Source organism: Saccostrea echinata, unplaced genomic scaffold, assembly GCF_033153115.1.
Source record: "Saccostrea echinata isolate AGI-Se365-2 ecotype Australia unplaced genomic scaffold, CSIRO_AGI_Sech_v1 ptg000056l, whole genome shotgun sequence".
Lineage (NCBI taxonomy): Eukaryota > Metazoa > Mollusca > Bivalvia > Ostreida > Ostreidae > Saccostrea > Saccostrea echinata.
In genome coordinates, this window is record NW_026889805.1 from 8,062,513 (window position 1) to 8,090,103 (window position 27,591).

At 33.1% G+C, this 27,591-nt stretch overlaps 2 protein-coding genes across 5 annotated transcripts; one reads left to right on the forward strand and one right to left on the reverse strand.

The window, feature by feature from the left end:
* The first annotated feature begins 216 nt into the window (after positions 1-216).
* On the forward strand, positions 217-15,414 carry LOC133173593 (calnexin-like). Of its 2 annotated transcripts, none has more exons than XM_061308573.1 (22): positions 217-281; positions 1,092-1,220; positions 2,537-2,613; positions 2,712-2,770; positions 2,886-2,950; positions 3,993-4,069; positions 4,234-4,315; positions 4,687-4,755; positions 5,053-5,100; positions 5,213-5,288; positions 5,737-5,815; positions 6,063-6,137; positions 6,227-6,262; positions 7,601-7,714; positions 7,920-7,960; positions 8,086-8,201; positions 9,138-9,212; positions 9,385-9,531; positions 11,489-11,623; positions 12,281-12,439; positions 13,037-13,110; positions 13,559-15,414. In XM_061308573.1, exons 1-22 carry the CDS (start codon positions 276-278, stop codon positions 13,593-13,595), a joined length of 1,776 nt encoding a protein of 591 aa, XP_061164557.1. In that variant the 5' UTR covers positions 217-275; the 3' UTR covers positions 13,596-15,414. The 2 variants fall into 2 exon arrangements, with proteins under 2 accessions (XP_061164557.1, XP_061164558.1); XM_061308574.1 differs by lacking the exon at positions 11,489-11,623 and adding an exon at positions 10,887-11,012 and having other exon boundaries at positions 224-281.
* LOC133173595 (uncharacterized) lies at positions 15,402-26,852 on the reverse strand. Of its 3 annotated transcripts, none has more exons than XM_061308577.1 (8): positions 26,832-26,852; positions 26,606-26,665; positions 26,323-26,451; positions 25,026-25,124; positions 23,338-23,397; positions 17,098-17,154; positions 16,924-17,008; positions 15,402-15,739 (listed from the first exon to the last, which is right to left on the reverse strand). In XM_061308577.1, the coding sequence occupies exons 2-8, from the start codon at positions 26,663-26,665 to the stop codon at positions 15,726-15,728; spliced, it is 504 nt and encodes a 167-aa protein (XP_061164561.1). In that variant the 5' UTR covers positions 26,832-26,852; the 3' UTR covers positions 15,402-15,725. The 3 variants fall into 3 exon arrangements, with proteins under 3 accessions (XP_061164561.1, XP_061164560.1, XP_061164559.1); XM_061308576.1 differs by having other exon boundaries at positions 16,897-17,008; XM_061308575.1 differs by having other exon boundaries at positions 16,888-17,008.
* Positions 26,853-27,591: the final 739 nt, after the last annotated feature.

Here is a 27,591-nt window from a genome sequence, read left to right on the forward strand (position 1 = left end):
ATTTTATATGATTACATTCAAATCCCTTCCCTACAGTAAAGTGCTGTCAGACCTTTTTGTTATTGTAAGAGCAATATTTACGTGCATGCGCCTTTCTTATTTGGTTTGTCATGCATTACAAGTACGATCTATCTAATTTGTGACATCCAATCGACTTAGGTTTTACATTCAAACTTCACCTCGACCAGTCGAATTGCTCCACGTTTAGGACATAGGTTTTTACAGACGCAAGGTGTCGGTGTCATGCTTGTGATCTATTCTGATATTTGAAAATAATGAAGGTAATTTTGCTATTTAGATATTTTTAGCATGAAAACAATAAGATGAAAGCCCTTCAAATGGTCACTGTTGCAGAAAAAGCAAGCACATTTGTTTTTAGCATACGCCGATATCGAAAGTTTAGTCCGAACTTTCTCGAATTTATGCAATTTTAATTTGCATATTCCATGCAAAAGTAATAAGTATGCTCGTTAATTATTAAAGATTATTTTTATCCCTAGATATATCCATTGAAGATTTCTGAATGTTTTACATTGAATAGATATTAAAGAACTCAGAGACGCTTGTCAAAAAACATGCAGTACCTTCCTGTTATTCACACGGGGAAATGTAATTTTGTTTTAGGATAAAGTTTTGATATTTTGGACAGTTCAGTTGTGTATTCCGAAAAAAACTTGGCATTTAACACAGAACATAGGCAGGTGATATATCTATCGATATGGGGGACATTTTACTATTCATTTTCCTGGTTCTTGTTTTTTTTTCTTCATATTTTTCACTAGTAAACACATTAAACTGTGACAGGTAGTGGGGTTGTAACTTTGTACAATGATGTTATTACTTCGGTGTTTCAAGTAGGGATGGGAGGTATTGTGTTGTTACGCCACACAGATTGCATGACGGTCGTGCTAATTACAGCAACCCCAACATATTTGTCACTGACCCCCCCTTTTTTTTTTTTTAAAAAAAAAATGGCTAATGAAAAATAATATGATAACTCTCTTGTTCATTTTGAATAATTTCTCATTAATAAAACAACCAAGCTCATACTGAATTTTAATCATTTAAATTATTAATTTTTTTTTCTCCAGATGAAGTTGAATAAAGTGTGTGTTTTGCTGTTGGGAGTGTGTCTGATTGGGGCAGTGTTTGCCGACACCGATGAAGATGATGATGATGTTCAGGTTGAAGTGGAGGACGATGATGTCAAACCAGAAAAGGTTAATTATAGCCTGGGTGTATCGATCTAAAGTATAAAGCCCAGGGAGGTTAATTATTCCCTAGGGTTTGCAGACCTGTATAGATAGTTTTCAAATGAGACAATTTTGGCAAGAGTTATTTCCCCTTGGTCGCCATATTGGTGTTATACAAGCCCGTATTCCTTCATTATTCAACAAATTTAAACTTGTCATACTGGGCAAATCGGTAAAGATAACACATTTTTTCTTACGAATTTATGTTAACACAAGCTTCCTTTAATTCGTAATTTTAGTATTCTAAAGATTTTTGCCCTTACATTTCTGCCATACAAGTTTAAAATTGGTTGCTCAAAGAGAAAAATTTGCTCATTTCACCTCCAACGGGAAATAACTCTTTCTAAATTCAGGCCTATCGAAAACTATCTATACCAGTCTTCACAAAAACTCAGTTGTCCGAAGACCAAGGCCAGTGAATTTTGATGTCGGGTCAGTGAAAATCAAAATTCAAGATGTCCGATGGGCATGTAGTTTCTCAAAGTCATACACAATCAAAAATTTTTAAACTGTCTTGATTGCGTAAATTTTATTAATACATTAAATAAAAAGAACAAGGATGTGCTGGTGTATCGTATATTTATACGTAACAGAGATGTATTACAGTATATATATACTAACCCTGGAGGTAACAACTGTTAAAAAGGGAAATAACTAGTATCTATTAACTAGTACATAAAATGCTCAAATATCCTAAACAACTTACTGAAACATGACCAAGGGCAAAAATGGAGGCGTTTCTAAAATATTCATACAAGCATGTATTAATTTATAATTATGTATTTATTTTTTATAATTAAGGGGGCCAGTAAAATTTTTGGTGAGCCAGTAAATTTAGAAAGTTCACTGGTCCTACTGGCCAGTAAGTTTGAAAAGTTTTTGCGAAGACTGACATACTCTCCTGATTTACCTGTATGTTTTATGGTTTTTGACCCCCTTTATATTATTACCCTCATATTAATCTAAGATTAATGCCAAATCTCATAATTCCCACCATTTTCAGTACTTACTTCATTTCTAATAATGCTTAGAGCAGATGTTAGGAAAAAAGCAAGTAATACTTTACAAACATTTAAAATACAATGAGTAGATGCCGAAATAGATGTGTGCAGATTCAAGACTGAGATTTACGATTTAGTTTTGAAAATCATTCAGGATCTCTACAAGTGTTTTCATTTCTGTGTTGAGTATTAATTTAATTCACATCTTCTGCAAAATAATTTATTCTTTGTGAACTCGCATCATTTTCAACTGAATTTTTTTTCTTTTGATTTCATTCACAGCCGAAGTTTGTTCCTCCAAAAATTGATAAGAGTGTTCACTTTGCGGATTCCTTTGATAAAAAAGAGGATTTTAAAAGGTAATCGCATGATGCTATTAGAAGGTATGCCAGATTTGAAAACATCTTTATTGATAAATGTGTCTCTATCATAATTTAAATTCATTCTTTTTCTACAGATGGACAGTTTCACAAGCAAAAAAAGATGGAGCAGAAGAATCCATTTCAAAATATGACGGTATTGGTCAAATGCCTCTCATGGATACAGATTATCACATATTAAAGCAATAATAAAAAATGTGAATTTGATTTATAAAGTGATATGAGTAAAGATAATTCCCTTAAATTGACAGGTAAATGGCAGGTAGAGGAACCAAAGGACAGTGCTGTAGAAGGTGACCTAGGATTAGTCATGAAGGTATAAGCAGTGGTATTTTTGTATGTATATATAGTCATATTTTGTTGTAATGCCCTTTTCCTGATTTTAAAATGTTAGTAGGATAGCCATTGTAGAGAACGATCATTTCATTATTAGGCATTATTATGTGTAGAGTGATGAAAATATAAAAGAAAAGGGGTAATTTAACTCTTAAAAGGGACATTTTTGGATTCTCACTAATGCAAGAATTTGCATCCATATAGATGACAAAATCAAATTTAGACAACATAATTTATACTTATGATTCTTTAGATTCTGAACTGACAGGATGAATTTCAGTTCATGAGGTTTGATACTTTTGATCAGGGATCGAAATTAACTTTTTTGACTAGATATCTATATAATATATACCTGGAATGAAAAAAAGAGAACTTGATGACAATATGCAGATATGGCAATGTAACAAGGTATTGACATGGCAGGAAAAAGTTCATAACAAACAATATTTACATTTGCAAATGTTTCTCCTTGTGTAACACTATTTGAACAAGGCGTTTTTACACCTGTGTAAAACACGTTCGTCATGTGATCATAAATTGATTGTTTAGTCATAAACGATCTACGTAATTTCATAGTGGCGTCATAAGTGATCGACGTGTGTAACACATTCAATTTATGCCGTTGAGTTTTGAAAAAAATAAATCATTTATGGGTTTAAAAACTTTATTACCTTACTATTTGTAATAAATCAGTCACAAATGTAAATATAAGTAATAAGGTATCATTTTAAAAGTTTTATCGATATGTAAATACGGGTTGGCATGTGATTAAATCTTCCATAAAGCCCTTCGGGCTTTATGGGATTTGATCACATGACCAACCCGTTTTTATATCCCAATAAAACTTTTATAATGATACCTTATTTCTTAAAAATAATAAAGGGACTTGAACTGGACGATAAATGGAATGGGGATACTGTATGTACAAACTTTACAAAAAGAGAAATGTGGCTAGTTAAAGTTCTCTCTGACATAAATTAATGAAGTAATGTAAACTGTTACAAGTATTGTTTATTTTACAGTCTAAGGCAAAACATCACGCAGTAGCCTCCAATCTAAATAAACCTTTCAAGTTTGATGGCAAACCACTGATTGTGCAGTAAGTACTTATTATTGAAAGTTAAACTGATTTTAAAAAATTGAAACATTTCTAACAATAAAAAATAAAATCATACCAAACTTTCAAAATTAGTATATACTGAATTTTATTTTAAAAGTGACTTCAGATACAAATTGATATTAATAATTGACTGATTATTGAAGATATGAGGTTAGATACCAGAACGGTATTGACTGTGGAGGGGGTTATATCAAACTCTTGTCAGATGATCCTCTATTGGACTTGGTAAGCTACAGCTTGTATTTATGTTTAGCACAGTCTTACAAAATACTTTACTATAGATAGTTTTCATATGACATATTTTCCCTGCGAGTTACTTCCCTTGGAGGTCCAACTAGTGAATTTTCAGCTTTGAGCAACCAATTTTATACTTGTATGGCAGAAATATAAGGGCGTCTTTGAAATACTAAAATTGAGAATTAAAGGAAGCTTGTGTTAACATTAACTCGTAAGAAAAATTGTGTTATCTTTACCCAATTGCCCAGTATGACAAGTTTAAATTGGTTGAATAATGAAGTGATGTTTGTTTCAAACTTATTTTCTTTTTACACAGTACATTCATGTACATTTATGCATATTATGTTCTGCATTTGTAGAAAAAATTTCATGACAAGACCCCATATACGATTATGTTTGGTCCAGATAAGTGTGGACTGGATAACAAGGTATGTGATTTAAATCCGATTTAAAATTGTATCCAACACATACTTGTATATCCAATGCACATATTTGAGGGAAAAATAAGTGGGTCTATGGTAGAGGGGAATGGCTCAAGTTGGCATATACAAATTCCTGTTTCAAGGCATAAGTTTCACTTCCTGTTTAATGTAAAATCACGTCACAGCTGATAAGGCATCTGTGACCTTGATCTACCGGTAATATACCTAGAAAGAAGGTCATTTAGAGTCCAGAGATGTTGTATTTGATGTCGAGCTAATTCAGGTGTGACTGTTCTTTTTCAGCTTCATTTTATTTTCCGTCACAAAAATCCAAAGACAGGTGAAATAGAAGTAAGTTTTCCTTCTGTTTTGTAAGAAATGGTGGAAATTAGACCTTGTATAATGACTTTCTGAGTTATAGCGGTATGATTATCAGTATATTGATATGCTGTTTCTAATTTAGGAGAAACATGCCAAGAAATCCACTGCATCCTTAGATAGCTACTTCAATGACAAGAAAACTCATCTGTACTCTCTTGGTAAGTATTTATTATGGATCAAAACTTTTCTCATAATAAAGTTCGTTCTCTTTGCAAAAAGTATAAGGAATAAAATTAATAAGGTGGCAAGGAAAACTGAAAGTGCAGGAGCCCTATAGGAATCACATTGTCACATCCAGGACACTTTTGTTTTGACACAATAACTCAAATGTTTTCAACAAAATGTTTCCAAATTTTGTACAGAAGCACTATCAGTGTAAGACACCCATAAATTTAAGGGTCATTTCACTTCATCTAAACATGTGTATGAATGTTTATTTATGACACTGTTATTATGATGCAATAACTCAAATGGTTTTCAACATAATGTTTTCTTATTTTGTACAAAAGTATTTTACTGTAGGAGTTAAGACATCTACACATTTTGGGGTCTGTCCAGCTATCTTCAGATGACTGACTTATTGGCTCCTATATTTTATATTTACAGTGGTGAACCCAGACAACAGTTATGAGGTGTCAGTAGATGGCACTGTTGTTAATGAGGGGTCACTGTTAGAAGACTTCAGGTTTGTTTGAGGACTGCTCATCCATGCATTGATTTCATTTGTGGTGTCACCCCTCGATTTTAATACATGTTTACTGAACTCTAAAATTTGATTTGTTGGATAGACATGTAATTAAGGTTGTTGAATGGCTTTACATTCACCACACATTCAGTAAGGAAAAATAGCCATTTCGGCTTTCTCAATTCATTCTTCATGCTCATATTCTGTTCATGTAAACGAGAAAAATTGATGACTTTATTTTGTACAGCCCACCAGTAAATCCACCAAAAGAAATTGATGACCCCAATGACAAGAAGCCAGCTGACTGGGACGAGAGAGAAAAGTAGGTTACAATCTACACCTGAACAGACAAAACATTATTGTATGTGTTTCTACTGTTCTTAATCTCTTTTGTTATTGTTTTAATTCTAGAATCGCAGATCCAGATGCAGAAAAACCAGAAGATTGGTGAGACAATAAATACTATTAAAACACTAAAGAACACAAATGTAACATCTTGTAGTAACTCCTCAGAGTAAATTCTAATACTGTAAATCACTACAGTATATACATGTATGGATTCTTATTGAGTAAATCTTATATGTATATACACATGTACTGTCTTTATAATACATTGGAGCCTCATTTATCCAGATGCTTTGGTTCCCAATCAATTCGTCCAGATATGTGAAGCGTCTGGATACCTGAATTGCGCTGTTTTTAGTTATATGGCCTTTCATACCATTTTCAATAGTAAAGAATGTTGCTTTTAATATATCAATATGTTTTACTGTTTAAATACTTTAATATAAGTTAGTTCTACTCAATACTTATTTAAATAAATAAAAAAGTACATGTGTCATTGGAAAAAATTGTGTTTATATGGTCACATTAATAATTTCTACTTCCCAGTGTGTAATGAATCAACTTCTCCTAGTAGCCATGTCGGTACTGTCGGCAGAGTCTTATTTAATATGAACGCCCATCAATGCTAAATGTGACATAATCTGCGCATGTATATGAATGCTAATCGTAATCATCCAAAGCGAGATCGTATTAACGATTGTGTAATTTTGAAAGTGATTTTATAAATGTCATCAAATCATAGAATGCGTTTTGCGCACAAAATACTGTGCATAAAAAAAAACTCTGATGTCATGTCTATAAATACATAAAACCATGTTACGACTGTATTCTAACAGTAAAAGAAATATATTTGCCGACTACGAAAAAATTATCCTAGACTTATAAAATTATTTCCCTTAATTAATACATGTACGTATCAAAACCATGTTAGGGAAGCGAGAGTCTCGTGCGTACCTATCGACCTATAATTATAACAGGTCGCAGGTGGTCATCTCTTAAAACAAACGGCCAGACCAGTGTTTTTACAACAATCAACACCCAGATCAAGAAATTTGAGCAGACTTGACAGGCCAGTTAAAAAATTATCGTCTGGATAAATGAACCAAAATATGACGTAAAGATTCATTTTGTGGTGAAAAAAGACCGTCTGGATACGGAACGACGAATTCCGGTTAAAGGAGACAAAATAAAGTTAAATAATTTTGTTCCCATGAAAAATCATCCGGAAACTGAAGCGTCCGGATATCTGAAGGTACACTGTACCTGATATTTAATGCAAACTGTAGGCTTATTCATATGGAAGAATTTACAAAGTAATGCTGAATCACTCTGAATTCAAAAATTACAACAAATTTATACGGTTTACCATGTATTTTTATTTTCCACCTCTTTTCGTTTGGACTTGATTAATTTAGACACTTGTTTCTCTTCTTTATCTAGGGATGAAAATGAACCAGAGAAAATTGTGGACACAGAGGCAACCAAGCCTGAGGGGTGGCTGGAAAATGAGAACAAACTTGTTCCTGACCCTGATGCTGAGAAACCTAAAGACTGGTAATGTAATCTGAAGTGTTCAAAATATGCATGTAAATGAGAACAAACTTGTTCCTGACCCAGATGTCGAGGAACCATAAGACTGGTAATGTAATCTGAAGTGTTAAAAAAAGAATGTGAGCACTGTGGCCCATTGGCCTCTTGTTTTCCCTTAGAGACATTCTTTGTTGATTGTACTTATAATACATACTCTTTATTATTGTAGGGATGATGAGATGGACGGTGAATGGGAGGCGCCTCTCATTGGTGAGTTTCTCCACTAAATTATCACCATGTCTAGAAGGCCTGTAAAGAAATATAACATAAGCTAAACATTGAAGAAAAATCCATAAAAATGTAGAATCCTGTGTAATAAGTGGTTACAATTTCAGAGAATCCATTATGTAAAGATGCCCCCGGTTGTGGAAAGTGGGAACAGCCGATGATCAAAAATCCAAAATACATGGGAAAATGGAGACCCCCGATGATAGACAATCCAAATTATCAGGTAAGAAATAGGAACTACAGGTGTGTACAAAATTTTTTTTTAATTTGATAATTGAAGATCTGATGGTACATTGTTTAGCAGCTTGTGCAAGTTGTGAAGTTTCTTGGAGCAGTACTGTCGAAATTTACATAACATTCTCATTTTTAGCTCTACTGGTCAGAGATCAGAAGAGCTTATGCATTTATTAGGTGTCCGTCCGTCTGTAAACAATTTTTCAAATTGCTACTCCTCCTACAGTTTCAGCCCAATTTAGATAAGATTTGGTAGACAAGTAGACTATATCAAGATACATAATTCTGTGTATCTGTTTTTGATTTCAACAAACAGTGTTGCCACACTTACTAAAAATAGAAATTTCTTTGAAATTGTTACAAAACACTATTCTTCTACAGTTTTTGTCTGATTAAGATTTTACCAAGAAGACTATACAAGATACATCTTTGTTATAATAAGTTCACACCAGTAGAGCGAGTCTCATCAGAGACTTCTGGGTTAAATATTTTTGAAGTAACTTTGAACTGTCTCTCTAGGCCTGCAAAGTAAGCCCCAACCTAATGATAAAGAAATAAGCACCAGTGGTAGAGCTTCTTTAGGCTTTATAATCACTCAACAAGTAGCCCTTAGAATTTCTAAACACAGGCCACCACAATTATTGATGGTTGGATTCAGAATCTCTTGGTGGGGATAGCCAGGGTGCTTCCGTTGTTTGAACTCTGTTACAGTATCTCTGATGATGATGTCACATTTTTATAATGTCTACAAACTTTCTGACCTCCCTTTGTATGAGTTCAGAGGTTAATGTAAGTTTACTGTGTTGACACCAAGACCAAGAATGATTGGGTTACATAAAAATGTTACTTTCACTTGTATAATGATTTATTCTACATGGTAGTAAGTATTATGTTAAATTAAGAGGAGTGATATTTTCATTTCCAGGGTGTATGGAAAGCCAGAAGAATTCCAAATCCCAATTTCTTTGAAGATCTTGTACCTTATAAAATGAATCCAATTGTAAGTCTGTTTTAATCTAAATCTAATCATTTAACCAGCATATATAAATCAAGAAATGCAGGATAATGTTACACCAAGTTTTCTTGCATTTATCATCAGCGTTCTATGCAATTTTATGTTCATGCTAAATTTTTCTTGTATGATGCCTTTTTTATGTACTTTTTTCTATCAGAATGCATTGGGATTAGAGCTATGGTCGATGAATGATGAGATAGTGTTTGACAACTTTTTAATCACTGATGATAAAGTGGTGGCAGAGAGGTGGACTGAACAGACATTTAACGTCAAATCAGCAGCAGAAAAAGCTTCATCTGGAGGGGTAAGTACCCTAGTCAGTAAAGATGTAGTGACAGTTATGGATAAGGCCTCATCAGAAAGCGCAAATTGCCAGTCAATCAAGATGTAGTGACAGTTACAGATAATGCCTGAAAGGGTTAGTAACCTTGTCAGTAAGTATGTACTACCAATTACTGCTAAGGCCTCATCTGAAAGGGCAAGTAACCTTGTAAGGATTTAATGACTGTTATTGACAGTGCCTCTTATAGAGAGTAACTAACCATGTCAATCAAAACATAGTGACAGTTACTGACAGTGTCTCATTGAAAAGGTAAGTAATTTTTAGGGATGGGTATAAGATTTCGTATTGTGATATGTCACAATTTTTTCCCAAAAATATCACAATAAATCGTGATATTTTACTACAATTTCAAATGAATTTCCGTAATATTCCCGAAAAATATGCCATAAAAACTTAACTTTTCTTTATAAATTATTTATTTAATATAAAGAATGTTTGGATGCAGTTGTTTAACTGTTTTCAACATTTTTTACACTTCCTGTAATTGTCATACCAAATACCAGTATTTTAGTCTTCGTATCTTGATCACACAATAAAAATTGTGATATACCGGTATACCGATAAAATAGCGCATCCTTAGTAATTTTGTCAGTAGAGGTAGTAAAAGTTCTAGCATGGTAAGTCATGTTAGTAAAGATTTACAGAAAGTTAGTGACAGTGTCCCCGACTACCTCATCTGAAAGGGTTAGTAACCTTGCGAGTAAGGATTTAGTGACTGTTACTGACAGTGCCCCACCCTATAGGGTAAATGGCCTTGTCAGTCAACACTTAGTTCCTGAAGGTGCCTCACCTGAAAAGGTAAATTGCCTTGTCAGTCAAAGTTTATTTCTGACAAGAATCACTTGAAAGGGTAAACTGCCTTGTCAGTCGAGATTTAGTTTCTGAAAAGCATCATCTGAAAGAGTAAATAGTCTTGTCAGTCAAGACTTAGTTACCTGACAAGCCTTAACTGGATGGATAAATTGCTTATTCAAGGCATAGTGTAAATTATTGCTTGGAAGAATAAATCAATGTAGACTTGAGACTCACAGAAAAAAAAAAAATGAGCATTTAGACATGACAAATTACAGAGGGAAAAAAGGTGGCATTTAGTTCTACGTTTAAAATGTAAATACATTAGAAATGAAAATAACTCTCAATGCAGGTGAAATTTGAACCAGAAATATATTCATTAGACATGTGATGTTGATACAGTGTATATCATTGTTTTGGATTATTAAAGCAATAGAAAGATTTTATGCAATTTGGAAACCATTCAATAAGTATGAAGTACTAAACATTGTTCTGTATATTGATCTGATTGTGGACTGTTACAGCGGAGTGTAGTGGATGCCATCACTGACGCCACGAGAGAGAGGCCCTGGTTATGGGCCCTCATCTTAGTTGTGGTGGTCTTACCTATTGTTCTTATTATTGCATACTGCTGTATGTCAAAATCAGAGGTAAGGCCCAGGTTCACCATCATCTACAACTGCTTGCTTGCACACCTACATGACTTCTGTCCTACCTATAAGAGTTTTCTTTATAAAATGACTGTCAGACATGTTTTAATGGCATACTTTATGGACATGCAGCTCCAAAAACAGGATGATGATGATGATAATGAATTAAAAGAGAATATGTAAGCTTGAACAGTCTTGTGGTCATCAGAAGTCATGCTGTGTGTCCAGATAAGTGTAACTAACTATTCCCTTGCAAAACTGAATGACTTTCAGCCAATGGAATGGTTGGTTATATAGGGAACCACTCTGGGGATAAGTAAAAAGCCTCCTCATTAACTGGGTTTTCTATATTTTGAATTCATTAATTTATGTACACATACACTACTCTGTATTGAGGAGGCTAGGCTTTTTCCACTTGGTGTTGTGTGTGTGTGTTTTTTTTTAACCTGGCATGTTTTTATTTTTTCCTCCTGAAGGCTCTGGGATATCTCTCTGCACTGAAGGGGGCGGCTGATGACAAACCCTGGCTTTGGGCTGTATATGTTGTGGTCCTACTCCTCCCTATATTGTTAATTTCTATCTGTTTATGCCCCCGGAGTGGTCCTATAAAGGTGCTTAGTTTTATTTTTCCTCTTATTTATTCTTTCTGTCAATTTTTTTTTAGTTTCTGTTGATATTTTTACACACAGTCTTGTGTATTTATGAGCACAGTAATCAAAGAATTACTAATATTTAACAATATTTAGTATGTTTATATACTAAGCAACTTTTGTCTGTGTGAAATTAAATGTATGTAGGTCCATAGTTTCAAGGTTTTCAAAATTCTTATCACTGCATTTTTTTTTTTATAAATGTTAAATGAGTTTTCCTAATTTTTTCATGACTCTTTGCAAGTTTTTGTTTCTTTTGTAAATATTAAAAAAAAAGGGGGGGGGGAGGGAAGAAATGATAAATAGAAATGACAAACTTCTGGGTTTTATTTTCAAGTTTATAATCACATATCCTTGAAAAAAATTCAGTCAAACTTGCAGAGCAAAAATGCTTAAAATTTACATGTATACCTCCATGATTCATCTTTAAAAGTTTAATTATAATTGATTATGAATAATAATTTAAATACAGTATATTGCATTCTTCTCTTCAAGAAGTAAAATGATAATGCTGTAACTATCACCTATAATTGTTGAAATAATTGCTAGGATTATGTTGTAAATATAAAAACAAATTTTCATTGAATTATGAACACAAGGTATTGATCACTATTTCAGCCAGAAACTCTGGCAGAGGCCAAAAAAACAGACGCAGTCTCACCAGACGATGAACAGAAAGAAGACACAGGGTCTGCCGACCAAGAGGAAAAAACAGGGCCAGGGGGAGACAATAAACCCAGCACAAAGAAATCCAAGTCTAGTCTAGAGACAGCAGAGGTACAGGGATTTCCTAAAACTTTATAAGTAGTAGGGTACATCCTAAAACTGTATATGATCAGTACAGGAACATCCTAAAACTGTATTCAGTAGTGAATACCTTGATCAGAAATTTTAGTAGCTGTCTAAATATTGAAATTTTGGTAGCTGGTTAAATTAAGAATTTGAATCATGAAAAATCTGAATAAAAATGTTAGAGAAGAAAATTAACTTGAAGGGCTAAATTAATACATTGTAATTTAAAAAAGTTTGCTGAATGAAGAATTTTTATGATGTAAAATAATGTAGCTTGATGAGTACAAAATAAAGTTATGGAAAAGAACAGCTGATCAAAGAACTTTTGAATGCATGAAAGTTAACTTGCAAACACTTGTTCCGGTACTTTTGGTATGATTTGCAAAGACGTGCAAGTTTGTTCAGAATTCAGCAGATATGGTCTTCAGAGTGCAAGATGCAAAAGCTACAGCTAAGATGAAAGGTCAACTTTTTCAGTGTTCATAGGAAGATAATTTTAATACATTAATATTATTTACCATGAGGTCATTCATACTGAACCAGATTTAGAAAAATTGTTAATGATATGAAAATTGATCACAGGATGAAGGAGAAGACGAAGTAGATGAAGACGATGATACTGCAGATGAGGAAAAGAAGGAGAGTGGATCACCAAGGTACGTAAACATGATCTTAATAGATAACTTCAAACTTTGTTTTTACATGTATCTGCAAAAATAAGTTTTATACCTAAAATCTGATGATCACCAAGGTATGTAAACATGCTCTTAATAGATAACTTCAAACTTCGTTTTTACACATATCTGCAAAAATAAGTTTTATACCTAAAATCTGATAAAAACTGGAATTGTTTTAATTTGTGGAGGTGTTTGTGGACTTGTTCAATGTCAGACAGGAATGTAATTTCATGGGTAACTCATATAAACAGATGGTTCAATGAATCAATATGTTGACAAATTTATTGCTGTTGGGGATGTAAGGTTGACATAATCTACAAGCATTGGCCCCCCACAAACAATCATTTAAAGGGTGAGAGGAAAGATTTTTGATCATAACAATAAACGTTCATGAGTATGTTTGTAAATATCTTTCTTTTGTATATAGAAGATCTCCCAGAAAGAGAAAGTCAAGGAAAGATTGATAGCAGCATTAATAGAAGGAGTGAAAGACGAGTGACAGAATTCCTTGTTTTAAATGATTATATGCAATGCAGAGGAAGCAACCTAATCCATAGTTAAAAACATCTCTCAGTTCATGTCTGGCCAGGATTTGTATGCAGAAAAGTTGAGAATTTTTATGCATATGAACCCAGGATGTCATTTATTTAATGCTGAACAGTGTAATAAGTTATCATTTTTTTTTTACTTTCGTTTCTTTTCATGGATCAAGTGAGGAAGAATATATGTTTGTGGGTTGCGAATATTTTGTTTTACCATGTGATTAGATTGATGGATTAGGGCCCTTTTAAATGACTTACACTGGAATTAGAAATTACTTACATTCAGAATTAAAATTGACTTACCCAGGGAATTAGAGATGACTTAATTGTACAATAGAATTAGAGGTGATTTAGAGTGTTTTGTATTCCATCTCTGGTTTTCTGCTTAAAGTTAAATTAAAATTTTCCAAAATGCTTGCAATATTTGTTTTCTCAGACTTTCATCTGAATGTTTAAATATTTATGCATAGAAGTAGTATTTTTTTTTTTTATTGAAGCACACACTGAATCTGTATAAACTTTTTATATGTTGGTGATTATTGTTCTGGGGTTTTAATGATTATGACTGCTTGTTGTTCACATTTTGAAGTTTTAATGTAAATTGTCTTGTAAAATGTGAGTTGGTCATTGTATAGTGAAATTCCAGGTCTGTACTGTGTAACATAAATGTTTTATTAACAATGAAAAAGTATTGTATGATGTGTTGTTGAGATAGTTACGATGTTCGATGTCAGTAGCAAATGATTCTACATGATTTGCATGAACTTAATATAAATATATATAAACATATTCAGAAAATATTCTAATTGTACATTTTAGTTTATGATCTCACTTACATGTGTACTTATACTTCAATTAAAAACAGTTGCCATGAAAAACTTTTGACAAATACCATACAAAATTTGTTAAGGACATATGCAACGTACCTTACCTACTGATAATTTTTTAAGATATTTTTAATTTATGATAATAGTGCCATCAGATGTTCATAGACAAAAAATCAGCATGCATTACCAGGGGTTTTGAAAAGATATCAATTGATGAAAATTCTTATATAATTCAAAGAAAAATATACAAAAATTACTAACATATATTCTAGATGTTTATCCAAACTTGGTTTAGAAGAAGTGTACAACAGCATATATAGACATTAAAATGGAGCACACAGTTCCTTTAAGTATTAGAACTCTTCAACTCCAGGGAAAAACACAATAAAGTTCAAACAATGTTGTGTATGTCCTTAATTCACAAATGTTCCAATTCAAAATTATTTGAAATTTGAGAGTTTGATAATTAAACATAATTATATCTTATATCACAGATTGTATTATTTCTTTTCTTTAACCTGTTTGTACTTGAGTGGTGAGGTTTGATTGCTATCAGTTATTTTGTGAGAGCTTAGTGTCCAGCAACAAGTTAATGGTGAACATTGTCTTTTGAGAGTGGAGTGTCAAGCATAAATTATACGATGCCTTTTTAAAGTTCAAGTGTTTTGATTGTGCATATCTGTGCAAGGATATAATGGAAACATGTTAATATTTTTCTTTATATTTTCTAGTATTCATTGAAAATGAATGTCAGAATGTAAACTCTATATTCCAGTCTTGTATAATAGATTTAAATTATGCTTTCCAATCATGCCGATGTCTGTAATTTTGTTTGGTTGAATTAATCATTAGTAAGTTCTTTGTACATGTAGGTGAAAAAAACCATTATGAATAAACCAACTTATTTAAAAGATTTTATCATTTATTACATATAGTTATACTGATGAAAGGTCTAAAATATTCTTCCTGCATTTGATACATTAAAATCATGATCTTCCCTGATACTTGTTACATACATGTATGTCTGAATCCACCATTGTAAAGAGGGCAAGGATTGAAGGATGAAAACAAGTAATTAAAGTGTGTAATAATCTTAAGAAAGAAAACATGTACCAAAAAAAAATATCTAAAAGCAGAAGCTGGGTAAATTGTCAGCAGTAAAGGATATAAATATAATGGTTATAAAATATTCGGCAAAACTTGTGTATCAAAATATCCTCTCCTGTCAATACACATCACCTGAAACCAAAAACAAACAAATAACAAACTTGTTATAACAGTGTGAATTTACAAAATTCCCTAAATTATTTATATGGTTGATAATTGATTCAATCCTGCCTGTTTTGAAACGCTTCCAAATCATTGGGTATATAGTTTCCAAAAATTATACATTTATTACATTATTTATGCAAAGATTGTGGAGACCTCTAACATCTTACAATGGCAAGGTTTATCTTGTTTTAAGGTATGTCACTCGTGAAATTTGTTATATCAAGGATTTTTTGAGAAGTATATTTTGGATAAGTACTCATATATTATGACTCAAAATCGCAGAGAAAATGGGGGGTCAGTGTGCATCTAACTGAGCTACGGTACAATTAAGTTGACCTTTTTGCACTTAAATTGTAACTCTTTGGTTAATCACTTTAACCGTTATCATATTTTATAAGATGTAACCATGGCAATAAACATAATCTTATTTTACGTAAAATAGTTTGAATAATATTTATCATTGAACAAATCATGCAAATTAATGCGCGTAAATTATTGTGACCTTTTTGCACTAAAAAAGTCTCATATTTGGGGTATTAAAAATCTAAATAGGCAATAGAATATTTTCTTGTATCAAACTTTTTACGACTTAAGTGCTGATCGGTCAAAAGTATCGAGTAATTTAAAATAATGAAAGAAAAAGATAGGGTCAGTGATGTAAATTTTGAAATATTGGTCAAAATATGCGATTTTCAGGCAAAAAACTGTGTTAATTTTATCTCGACTTCCTTAATATATCTTCATTTCTTGGCAATGTTTTTTGAGCGAAGGTGTAAATTTTGTTATAAAAATATAAACTGAGACCTATATTTAATATTCCAGGCATATCATAACGGAAAACATTCTCTGAATAAAAGCATGTGAGGCTAAAGTTCCAAGATATTAAATTAATAAATGTGTAGATTTGCAGAATTTTCTGCTAAATGTCCTTCCGCCACAAGAAATAGTCCCTTATAAATCTTGCTTCTTTAGGAATTTTTGAGCAGTTTTTTAATTGAATGTTGAACATTTTACATTGTTTAATTTAAATATGATATAAAGATTGAATTGTAATAAATAGTTTTTAAGTAAGAGGTTCTGACTGAAATTTTCTAAAAGGCTGACGAGTGACATACCTAAAGTACCTCATATTTTCGTGAGTTTTGATGTACTTTTATAATCCCCGATGCTATCCAGAAGGCAGACTTCCCAGTACCAGAGTAAATAGGCCGACTCAACCACTGCTCTCACGTATGCCTGTATCCAAAACAAATATTAACACCGTAAACAATTCTATTGTAAAACAAAGTGCCCGAAAATAGATGAAAATTAAAAAATAAACCAACATTGATAAAAGTCATGTTAACTGTCTTTTCTTTTGAAGCATGTCCATGGTGATGTGTCTGAAACGAAAAAGAGGGGAATTTCATGTCAGCTACTCAATATTAACTAAAGATCATTTTAGCAAAGTAACGGGCATGCAGAGATTGAAGTATTGGTAGGTAAATCAGGCAATGAGGTGGAGTTTGTTGGGGGGGGGGGGGGGTAAGATGCACAAAAAGCACAGGTTAATCCGTGTGTTTAAGTCTAAATCATTACAGGTCATAAATAATTATGTCTGTTGAAAGTTTGTTTCAACAAAATTTAGTATTATTTTTGTTTCTATGTCCTTTAGAATGGGGCTAACAGTTTTATATCTATGCAAAGTTTAAAAATAAGACATAATTTTTAAAAAGTTGAGTATTATGATGATAAAGCACCCCAGGTCCTTACTATATTGACAAGTGATTGTTCTCCCAAATTTGGTTTCTTATGTAGCTGTACAATTTATTAAGCAGCAAAAAAAACAAGAGGGTAGTGGGCCATAATGCTCACCTTAGTAATTTTGGCCCTCTGTTACTTTAATACGATGACCTTGTCTGTAAATACAACCTATCATTAAGTCAAGTGCTGATTGACGTTGTTAGGTCATTATTTACATGTACATACTGAATTGTCTACGGATTTTTTTCAACCATGACAAGGAGTAAACGGCGGGTGTGACCGGTGTCGCATAATTTACGTTCCGGATACTTCGCGTCCCGGCCGGAACCTTAAAATCATAATATTGGTTCCGGATTTTACTGTAAGTTTGGTTCCGGCCATGGCTGCAATCTCCGAATCGCGGTATCTCTCAATTATTATCTGCCAGTTTTCATTCTACACTGAACCATAGATTCTGAAGTAGTTTTTTCCTTGAGGATTAAGCATGGCGCAGCGGCATGCCATTTTCATGTGGCGCAATGTTCTTTTTATAAGACGTCATGCCCTTTTTGTACAGCCATTTTTAAAAATAAATGAATGAATAGCCCAAGTAAAGATCGTGAAATATACGCTTTCTGATACATATACACCGAATAAAATTTGGTCGCATGAAAGGCTTTGTTTATCTAATGCATACAAATTAAGTCCCTTTGTTTATTTAGTGCATGTCAGATGTGAATTTCTCGCTTGAATGCACGCAGACCCGGTATTTTCAGGGTAAAGAGGATAGAAGATAAACTAGACTGAGATTACAAAAGCCTAAAAAGAAGCACAATGTCAAAGATAAATTCGATCAGTAAATTTTAATTTTATAATCTGATAAAGTAAAGAATTAAATACAAAATGGTATATATGTATTTACGGAGATGCATTCTCTGTTTAAATGATATTACAAGTGTTGCGAATTCCACAATGTCGAGCCTCGAATACATGGCTTCCATTCCTCATAGATATTATCACTTGGCATGAAAATATGATTTATATTCCATTAGAAATAAACAAACATAAAAAAAAATATAATTGACTGATGAAGATAGTTATATAGTTTTTGTGATAAATTAACAATTGCGGAGAGTATTTTCAAACATAATTTTCCCGATATATAGATTACCATAGAAAACATAGTTACTATATGCTTGTGCCCCCTCTATAAAAACGTCTGATGACCTTTTTTTTTTTTTTTTTTTTTTTTTTTTTTTTTTTTTTACTTCTCAAGGAATTTTTGGTAGTTGATAGTGCCCCCTCAACTGAAAATGTATGGCTGTGCCCCCCCCCCCCAAATTGAAATTGCTTCCTACAGGCCTGCATGTACAAGGTTGTTTCTTTTCCACTTTATTACGCGTACGAAGAAAAATTAATTAATTTATTACGAATAAAAATTAGATAACGTTTCGGGTTACAGTTCCTGTGTATTTTCAAACATCTTTTGTTACTAGGATGTTTCTTTTTCACTTTATTACGAAGATAAAGAAGCCCGGAACTAAAATTATGGTCATAATTAACGTTCCGGGTTACAATTGCTGAGAGTATTTTCAAATATTTTTCTTACTAGGTTGTTTCTTTTCCACTTTATTACGAAGATAAAGTAGCCCGGAACCAAATTATGGTCATAATTAACGTTCCGGGTTACAATTACTGTGTATTTTCAAACATCTTTTGTTACTAGGCTGTTTTTTTTTTCACTTTATTACGAAGATAAAGTAGCCCGGAACTAAAATTAATGTCATGATTAACGTTCCTTACAATTGCTGAGAGTATTTTCAAATATTTTTGTTACTAGGTTGTTTCTTTTCCACTTTATTACAAAGAAAAGGTAGCCCGGAACCAAAATTATGGTCATAATTAACGTTCCGGGTTACAATTGCTGAGAGTATTTTCAAATAACATTGTTACTAGGTTGTTTCTATTCCACTTTATTATGAAGATAAAGAAGCCCGGAACTAAAATTATGGTCATAATTAACGTTCCGGGTTACAATTGCTGAGAGTGTTTTTAAATATTTTTTCTTACTAGGTTGTTTCTTTTCCACTTTATTACGAAGATAAAGTAGCCCGTAACCAAAATTATCGTCATAATTAATGTTCCGGGTTACAATTGCTGAAAGTATTTTCAAATATTTCTGTCACTAGGTTGTTTCTTTTCCACTTTATTATGAAGATAAAGTAGCCCGAAACCAAAATTATGGTCATAATTAACGTTCCGGGTTACAATTACTGTGTATTTTCAAACATCTTTTTTTACTAGGTTTTTTTTTTCACGAAGATAAAGTAGCCCGGAACAAAAGTTGAAACTGATTCGTCGAGAAACATTTGTTAAAAAACACTATTACCCGCTGAAGGTGTATTTCTTGTGACAAGACTTTCTCTAGGATACCAACAATTTTGACCTTGACCTTGGAGTTTGAACTATTGAAAAAAATTAACTTTAACCTTGGCCATAACTTTTGACATTTGATGCTAGGGCTTTTATATTTCACATGTATATTCCATGTGACGTGTCCTTTCCCTGGGTATCATTGATTTTGACCCTTTGAGTTTGAACCACTTTTTAAAAACTCTAACCTTGGCCATATATAACTTTTCTTGGGCTTTCATATTTCACAGGTAATTTCATTGATACAAGTCCTTTTTTGGAAAACAACATTTTGATCTCTTGACCCTGACCTTAGAGTTTAACTTGCACTTTAGAAACTTGACCCTTCACAAAAGACTGCCGTACGGGAGCATCAGTGTTTCACAAACACATTTTGTTTTTTATTACTTCTCACTTTACCTAATGTGTTTATGTTAAAGCGTTTGAACTTTTTTTTAACTATTAATTTAAAACAATTCCAGAATTTAATGTGAGCATGTAACCCTGTCTTTGACACATATATAATCTTTCAATTTTAGTCTTAAAAGTTTATTATTATTTATTAATTGCTTTAGACATATATCTTATCGCATTTCAACAATTATAACAAACAGTGCCAAATAATACATAATGGCATTGTATGGTAGTTTTTATAGATTACACAATCGTCATATATAATGATTTCATGGAGAATTACCATATCATATAAGAAAAAAACTGTCTCTCAGCTTAAAAGCATAATGGATATATGTCCCTAAGTTACAGAGAACATGGACGTTGTGAGCACTTAATAATTGTACAAAGAAGATGGGCGTGTTTGGTGTATGATCTGCAGGAATAAGGTGTACGAAACATTTATGATTAAATGTCTACGATTTGGTCGGCTGACCACAGCTGGACATACTTTACAAAGTTACGCACATAAGAAAATGTTACATTTAGTTTGAAAATACTTTGTCAAATTTAATATATCAGTCCGCCTATCTTAATAATTACTACATGTAAAACTTAGTAACGCTTCACATAAATACTAAACACCTACAGGGTATAGTTAAATGCAATTACAAGTACATGTATATATTAAAGTATCAATAGGTTGGAAAGAATTGCTTTCGCTTTCGGTGCAACAGAACCAGAATTTATCTATTTGAAAATAAATCAGTACATAAAATTAAACTGACAAAAGAATTGATTGTTTGCACAAAAAAAATATTAACGCTCTATGCGAGGATCGAACCAAAAACATTTCTTTTCATTGCACTGGACTGGTAACGAATACTAATAAGCTATCACCGCTACATACACTTTATGGTTTTTAAAGCGACAATGAAGCACCGCATTTACACATTGGAATTTTTTTGGGAAAAAGTTCATTTTTTATTGTCTCTGGGTCTTCTCTCCATTTTTTACAAATGTTAGTTAGTTTCTTTGAATTAAAATGCACACAAAGTTCGTCATATTTTGCTGGCATTACATTAATTGTTAAAAAAATAAATTTTATCCGAGCAAAAAAAAAATCCACATTTTTTTTTATTAAATTATTACAGGAAATTGTTTTTCTTCATATTAAATGCTTTATAATTTTTCCGCTGAAATTAATGTCTATTCACACCTTTGCAGGTCCTTCGCCCACACATCTCCTATTATGTTCATTCATGTATTGTGATTTAATTATATATTTGGCTTTACAAAAACGCAATGGGTGTTTGAAAAAATATATATAAAGATATTAAAATATTATCCAATAATTTTTTTAATCGTTAATATAATTCTTCTATTAGCATTACCAGCTGATCAGGGTGCCCTTCGCCTAAAACTCATTTAAAATTGCGGAAATGACACAGCGATTCGCATGACTGCATATTGTATCGATAGAAGGGAGTCATAAAACAACAAGATGGGTATGTCAATGTAAACAAGTTTCACACCTTCGCGTTCTTTTGTTTACAAAGAAACAACATAATTACGTATAATTCCTTGAATTATATTATAGCATTGGTACATGTACATGTATTAAGACCGTATACTGGGACTTCTTCTAAATCGATATACGTTTAAATCCTGCTGCATCGTATAACCCGTTAAGAGAAAGAAAAAATCCAAATTATTTGTAAATATTAATTATAAATAAAGTTTTTAAAAGGGTACTTGGATGCCCGGAACGTTTATTATGGCCGGAACCAAACTTACGCGGGCCGGAACGTTTATTATGGCCCGGAACCAATATTATAGGTATTTAGCGTTCCGGCCGGAACGCTAAGTTACCCGGAACGTAAATTATGCGACACCGGTCGGCAGGAGATGCTCACTCCTCCATGGCGTGATTCAGACAAATTTGAATTTACACTATCTCAGGAAGCTTTCACGTATCTCATCTTACCAAGTCAAAGGTTTCTGATCCACTCCACTCCGCTCCGTTAAATGTGTTCCATTTGCTACTATGTAGACATGTGGAGCGGAGTGTATCAGGAACCCTTGACTTGGGAAGATGACATATCTGGGCAAGTGGTTCTTGGGAGAATGATTTTTTAAGACAGCCATCCTTTTTTTTTTACTTTGTTTTTTTTTAATCCGTTCACCCAAGAATTTGATTGAAAATGACAGACAGACGGAGGGCACTTGAACCTTCTGTTCAGGTGAGCTAAAAAAAACTTTTGTTTGTGTTATTCCAAGTTTATTTACTAAAATTTAGTAGGCACCTTTTGAAAAGGAATACTGTTGTTACTCATTTTGTGTTCAGTATAGTTTATAGTTTTGAGTCTAAACAGTAACGAAAAGTTTTATTTTTAAAAACCAACTTTTTTTTTTTGACACAGCGGGTGTAATCGGTCGACAGCATTTTATTTCCGGAATTGTTTAAAATATTCAGCTTTTCATTTCCGACATTTTATAGTTCTCATTTCCAACATTTTACAGTTTTCATCTCCGACATTTAAGTACATTCCCGGCAATAAGAACAGAATCGAAAACTTTTATTTTAAGAATAAATCATTGATATCCAACATAAATTCGGCACAGTCACTGGCACATAATTCAGTGGACATTAATTTTAGTGAACAAAAATTGCATGCGCGTTCAAATCAGACAAAACTTTTAATTAGACTTAGTGCTGCATTTATATACAGTATATTGTAATATTTTTATTTAAAGACTTGTAACATTTATATCTTGTTAAAATTTTATTTCCACCTTCTTAGTTAACACTAAATTGCCGGAAAAGTTACTGTACCTCTAAAAAGTCTGGAAATTAAAAAAAAAATAAATGTCGAAAATGCAAATTTCCGGAGATGAAATGAAGCGGATCGGTCGACAAGGGATGCTTACTCCTCAGGGCACCTCTAGAGGTTCGTGTTTGCTCTGCTCCAAATTTGTATTGTTTCTTTTTGAGCTGGATTACGGTTTGTTGTCTCCATATTTTATGTAAACCCTACCTTCTGGTTAGAATCTCCATTTGTTATCCTCGCCGTCTTCCATTTTTGGTTCCATTTTTCCTGAGTATATAGCAACAGAGGTAATGACAAGTATAAAACAACAACAACAACAACATCAACAACAAAGGATGTTAGATTTCGCAACATCTGACAACAGTAAGCAATTCTCCCATCTCTTATTCAAAGAGCGCCAAATTAACATAATTTGAAATATAATTATTTGAAGATATCGCTAATTACTGTAAAACACTATAGGCCTATATATTCCTGGGGTCAAAGAGCCATAGCTGCCTTACCGACGACAACGGCCGACTCAAGAATTTAAAAGGAAATCACCTGTTTCTATTTATAGATATACTGTACCTTTTCAATTCAAGGGCAAACTATATCTAATATGATTTGAGGACGAGTGTTGCAAGTATGTCAAATGACAATCATTTTACTTGTTCAATACTCTAATTCTGAGACAAAAGATTTACGCAGAAAATCAATAAAAATAAAACAAGTTGCTATGAATTTGCAAACTTTAATAAAATAGTTAAGGACCGTCTTTTCCCGAGATACTTTCAAAGTGTAATGTGTACATTATATCTTTCTGAAATTGTGTATGTTATAAAACATAATTAAGAAAAACGTAGAAAAGATACACAAAGAAAAAAAAATTAAAAAAAAAAAAACAAATGGGAAAATGTGGGGCTCGAACTCGCAATCACCATATTTACATTCCAGCAATCATACCGCTGCGCCAACTAAGTCAATAATGTCAAGTTGATAAATTTAAGACAGATTACTAAATCTTACGATTATATGAGAAGAAAAATTTAATATATATTTTCATCATTTCCAATAAGAAGACCACCTTTAACCAAAATTATCTAAAGGGAATGAAGTGCAGACATATCCAAATAAAATTATTCAAAAGTTGTTTTTCTGGTTAAGGGTGGTCTTTGGCAACAGTTTGTCATCGTTAGGTGGATACCTCAATATTTACTATATATTCTATACAAACTGGATAATTTTCAAATTTATCATATGAGGGAACTATTAACATTTAAATATCATTATTGTGTGATTTGGTTTTACACATGTATAAACTAAGACTGTATGACAAAATTTTGGTTAAAAAATTTATTTAAGAAAATTACTAGTAGAGTAGGCGAAAATGCCTATCAAATGCGCTATGGCTCTTTCGTGGTTTGATGAAAAATCATTGGTTTATAAGGATTTCATTTCATGGTTGTAGAAAAGTTCAATTGTCACATATTTGAAATACATTATTAGGGGGGACATGAATTTGTGGGTTTCTTCAAAACACGAGACCCGCTCCCATCCACACACACACACACGAGCGCGATAAGTAATTCCATTAATATTGTTAATGTTACGTGCAAAAAATGATGCAAGCATCCACAGGCACTCGTTTCTGTAATAATTTTTAACCTATAGTATAATTATTATACCATGGGTTAAAAATCATTCGGGAGAAACAAGTGTCTGTGCCCTCACATCAATTATTACTCTCATCAAATTCATGCTCGCATCATTTGAATTAATAAGATCAGTAATAACATTGAATAGTGCATCAAATGAATTGATTATATTCGCATTAATTATATTGCTTTCATCTATGAAGATTCTACGCAAGATGCGTAGCTTGCCCCCCCCCCCCCCCCCCAACCTATACCTACAATGACTTTCTGCTGATCTATGATGTTGTCTAACTCTCTATCGGCAATGTCAGCTTTATTAAATGGGTTGTTTCTGCCAATCCATGTTTGGAAAAATTGCTATAAAAAATCAAAAAATGTCCTTGCTAACATATGACATGAAATGTAAAACATATAATACTAATAGACTGTTTCACGGTAACTGCAGTACTGCTCTTTTGCAGGGCAAAATGATATAGTTTGGTGAAACATGACGTAAAAGTAATTGTTAAATATACGTCATTTGATTATCTGTGGACAAAAAATTTCGCCAAAAGTTATTATTTTGCCCTGCATAAGAGTAGTACCGCAGTTACCGTGAAGGGGATATATAATAGTCATGCATATGTTTGAATGATATGGCTCATTTTAATGAAAATAAAAACACACAACAAGAAAACAAAAACAACAACAACAACCAAAACAAAAAAAAAATTATAGATCTATGGGCTACAATGCTCACATCAGTCACTGTGTCCCTGCTCTTCAGCAGACCCCCCCCCCCCGGGTAGACTTTACTTTACCGGTCCCCAGATCCGCAAGATCCGCGCGCTCATTGCACTATGACGTAAGATTTACGTCACTCAACTGATTACGGTTGATTTTGCACATTTTTCGACTGGTTAGGGTTCGTCTTGCACCCACCTGAAAAATTAGGGTTAGTCCTTGCATAAGTTTTCGACTGATTAGGGTTAGTCTCGCATCCATCCGAGAGATTAGGGTTAGTCCTCGCACACGGGTTAGTCTAGCATGGTTTAGCATCCGCCTTGGAGATTTGGGTTAGTCCTCGCATACCATCCGAGAGATTAGGGTCAGTGTCTTGTTCTTTTAGATTAATTAAGAAATTCAGTTGCATCCGTATTTTTTGCAAGATCTTTATTCAGCTTCAACGACAACTCGTTGGTTTGTTTACATGAAAAAAAAGGCTAAGTACGAAAGAAACGGCACTAAGCATGCGCCGCACGCGCTTCGTTCACAATTATTTTTTGTCTCCTTTTCACTGAATAAATAATATTTATTACTTTTTTCAGAGAACGAGGTTTAAAAACTTCGTTTAAAAACGAAGTTTGAAACTAAACCTTTTACCGTAGAATTCGATTTTGGGGTCAAAAAAGGCTTAAAACCTCATATTTTAATTTTTTTTCGATCGCTCACGCGATCTCATATATACTGAAGTCGCCTACGGCGACACTATAGTTTAGCGCGTTTTTCTGGGGACCGGTAAAGTAAAGTCGTTCCCATGAACAATCTACACATATAAATATATATGTACATGTACCTTTTGCTGGCCACCTGTCATAGACTGGAGTGTGTCGGCGTCGGCTGTCTCTCTCTGTACTGCCAACCTTTGAATTCTCGATTCCAACTCCTGAATGGCTGTCCGTTGAGTCTCTTGGGCACGCAGCATCTATATATTTATACATGTATAAGTAAAGAATGTTCAGTATTGGGTTACAATGCACGGTGTAATTTTAAGCCCAGCACCAGTGTATCCGTATACGTCGTAGCACCCACTACTGGTTTTTATATACGACTTTTATGCTATATAGGATACCACTAACCTGACGCATCCCCATCTTCCTCGTCCATCTCGATTTATTTCTTCGACCTTTTAGATGCATCTAAAGTAAATAATAATGATAATAAATTACTTCACTCCACATAGTAGCATATAAAACACATTTAATCTTTTTAATTTGCCGTCCTCCAGCCCCGTAATAATGTTACAAGGATGGATAAGACTGACATTGTCAAAAGATGAACATTTTTAACAGGAACATACTTTACCTGTCTTGTGTCTGTTACAACTTGCTTTTCTTGTGCACGTAATTGTTTATCTGACGTCACGATGAAACGGCTATGGAAACGTCAGCCAACATACATGGCTAGATTACGTTACGTTATGTTCATCGAAGTTTCACATTAATTTTATGCCCGGAATTCTCAGCTTATTCAGATTCAGTTCAGGATTATTAGTTTTATTACTGTCTTTTCCTAATTTGATGGACCTAAACCACAGGTTCTTGATTCTGTAATAAACTACCGTATAAGTGGAATTTTTAGCGAGAAGTAATTTTAGCGATTTTTAATTACAGTAACCTGAAATGTGGGAATAAATTGTTTGCGATATTTAATTTAATCTCAACACCCTTGCTAAAAATGCCAAAATTGAATCCTCGCTAAAATTTCTGCTTATACGGGTATTAAAATTAATATCGGCGTGAATCTGGGATTTTTTCGGGGGATGGAGGGTGAGTGGGAATTGGGGGGGGGGGGGCTACATCAAACAACTTGCTAATACCTGAAAATCATATTTATAAATAACTCATTACCATTTTAATAAGGATCGGTGTTTCCTAGGACGGCCAAGTTCATGTTACTTTTTCACCGATTGACTGAATTTAATTTAGGAATGACTCTAATTCTTGGCCAAATTATTCGTGTATAACCTGGTTTGGGTCAGTTTACGCTTTATAATCCGCGAAGCGGATTATAAAACAGCGTAAACTGACCCAAACCAGGTTATACTCGAATAATTTGGCCAAGA

Coding starts and splice junctions, on each gene's coding strand:
- LOC133173593 (XM_061308573.1), top strand. Junction 5,289..5,736: donor AACTCATCTGTACTCTCTTG/GTAAGTATTTAT, acceptor TTATATTTACAG/TGGTGAACCCAGACAACAGT. Junction 9,213..9,384: donor CTTATAAAATGAATCCAATT/GTAAGTCTGTTT, acceptor TTTTTCTATCAG/AATGCATTGGGATTAGAGCT.
- LOC133173595 (XM_061308576.1), bottom strand. CDS start 26,665: ATGCATCTAAAAGGTCGAAGAAATAAATCGAGATGGACGAGGAAGATG. Junction 26,452..26,605: donor GGAAGATGGGGATGCGTCAG/GTTAGTGGTATC, acceptor ATAAATATATAG/ATGCTGCGTGCCCAAGAGAC. Junction 17,155..23,337: donor ATGGAGATTCTAACCAGAAG/GTAGGGTTTACA, acceptor TTTTCGTTTCAG/ACACATCACCATGGACATGC.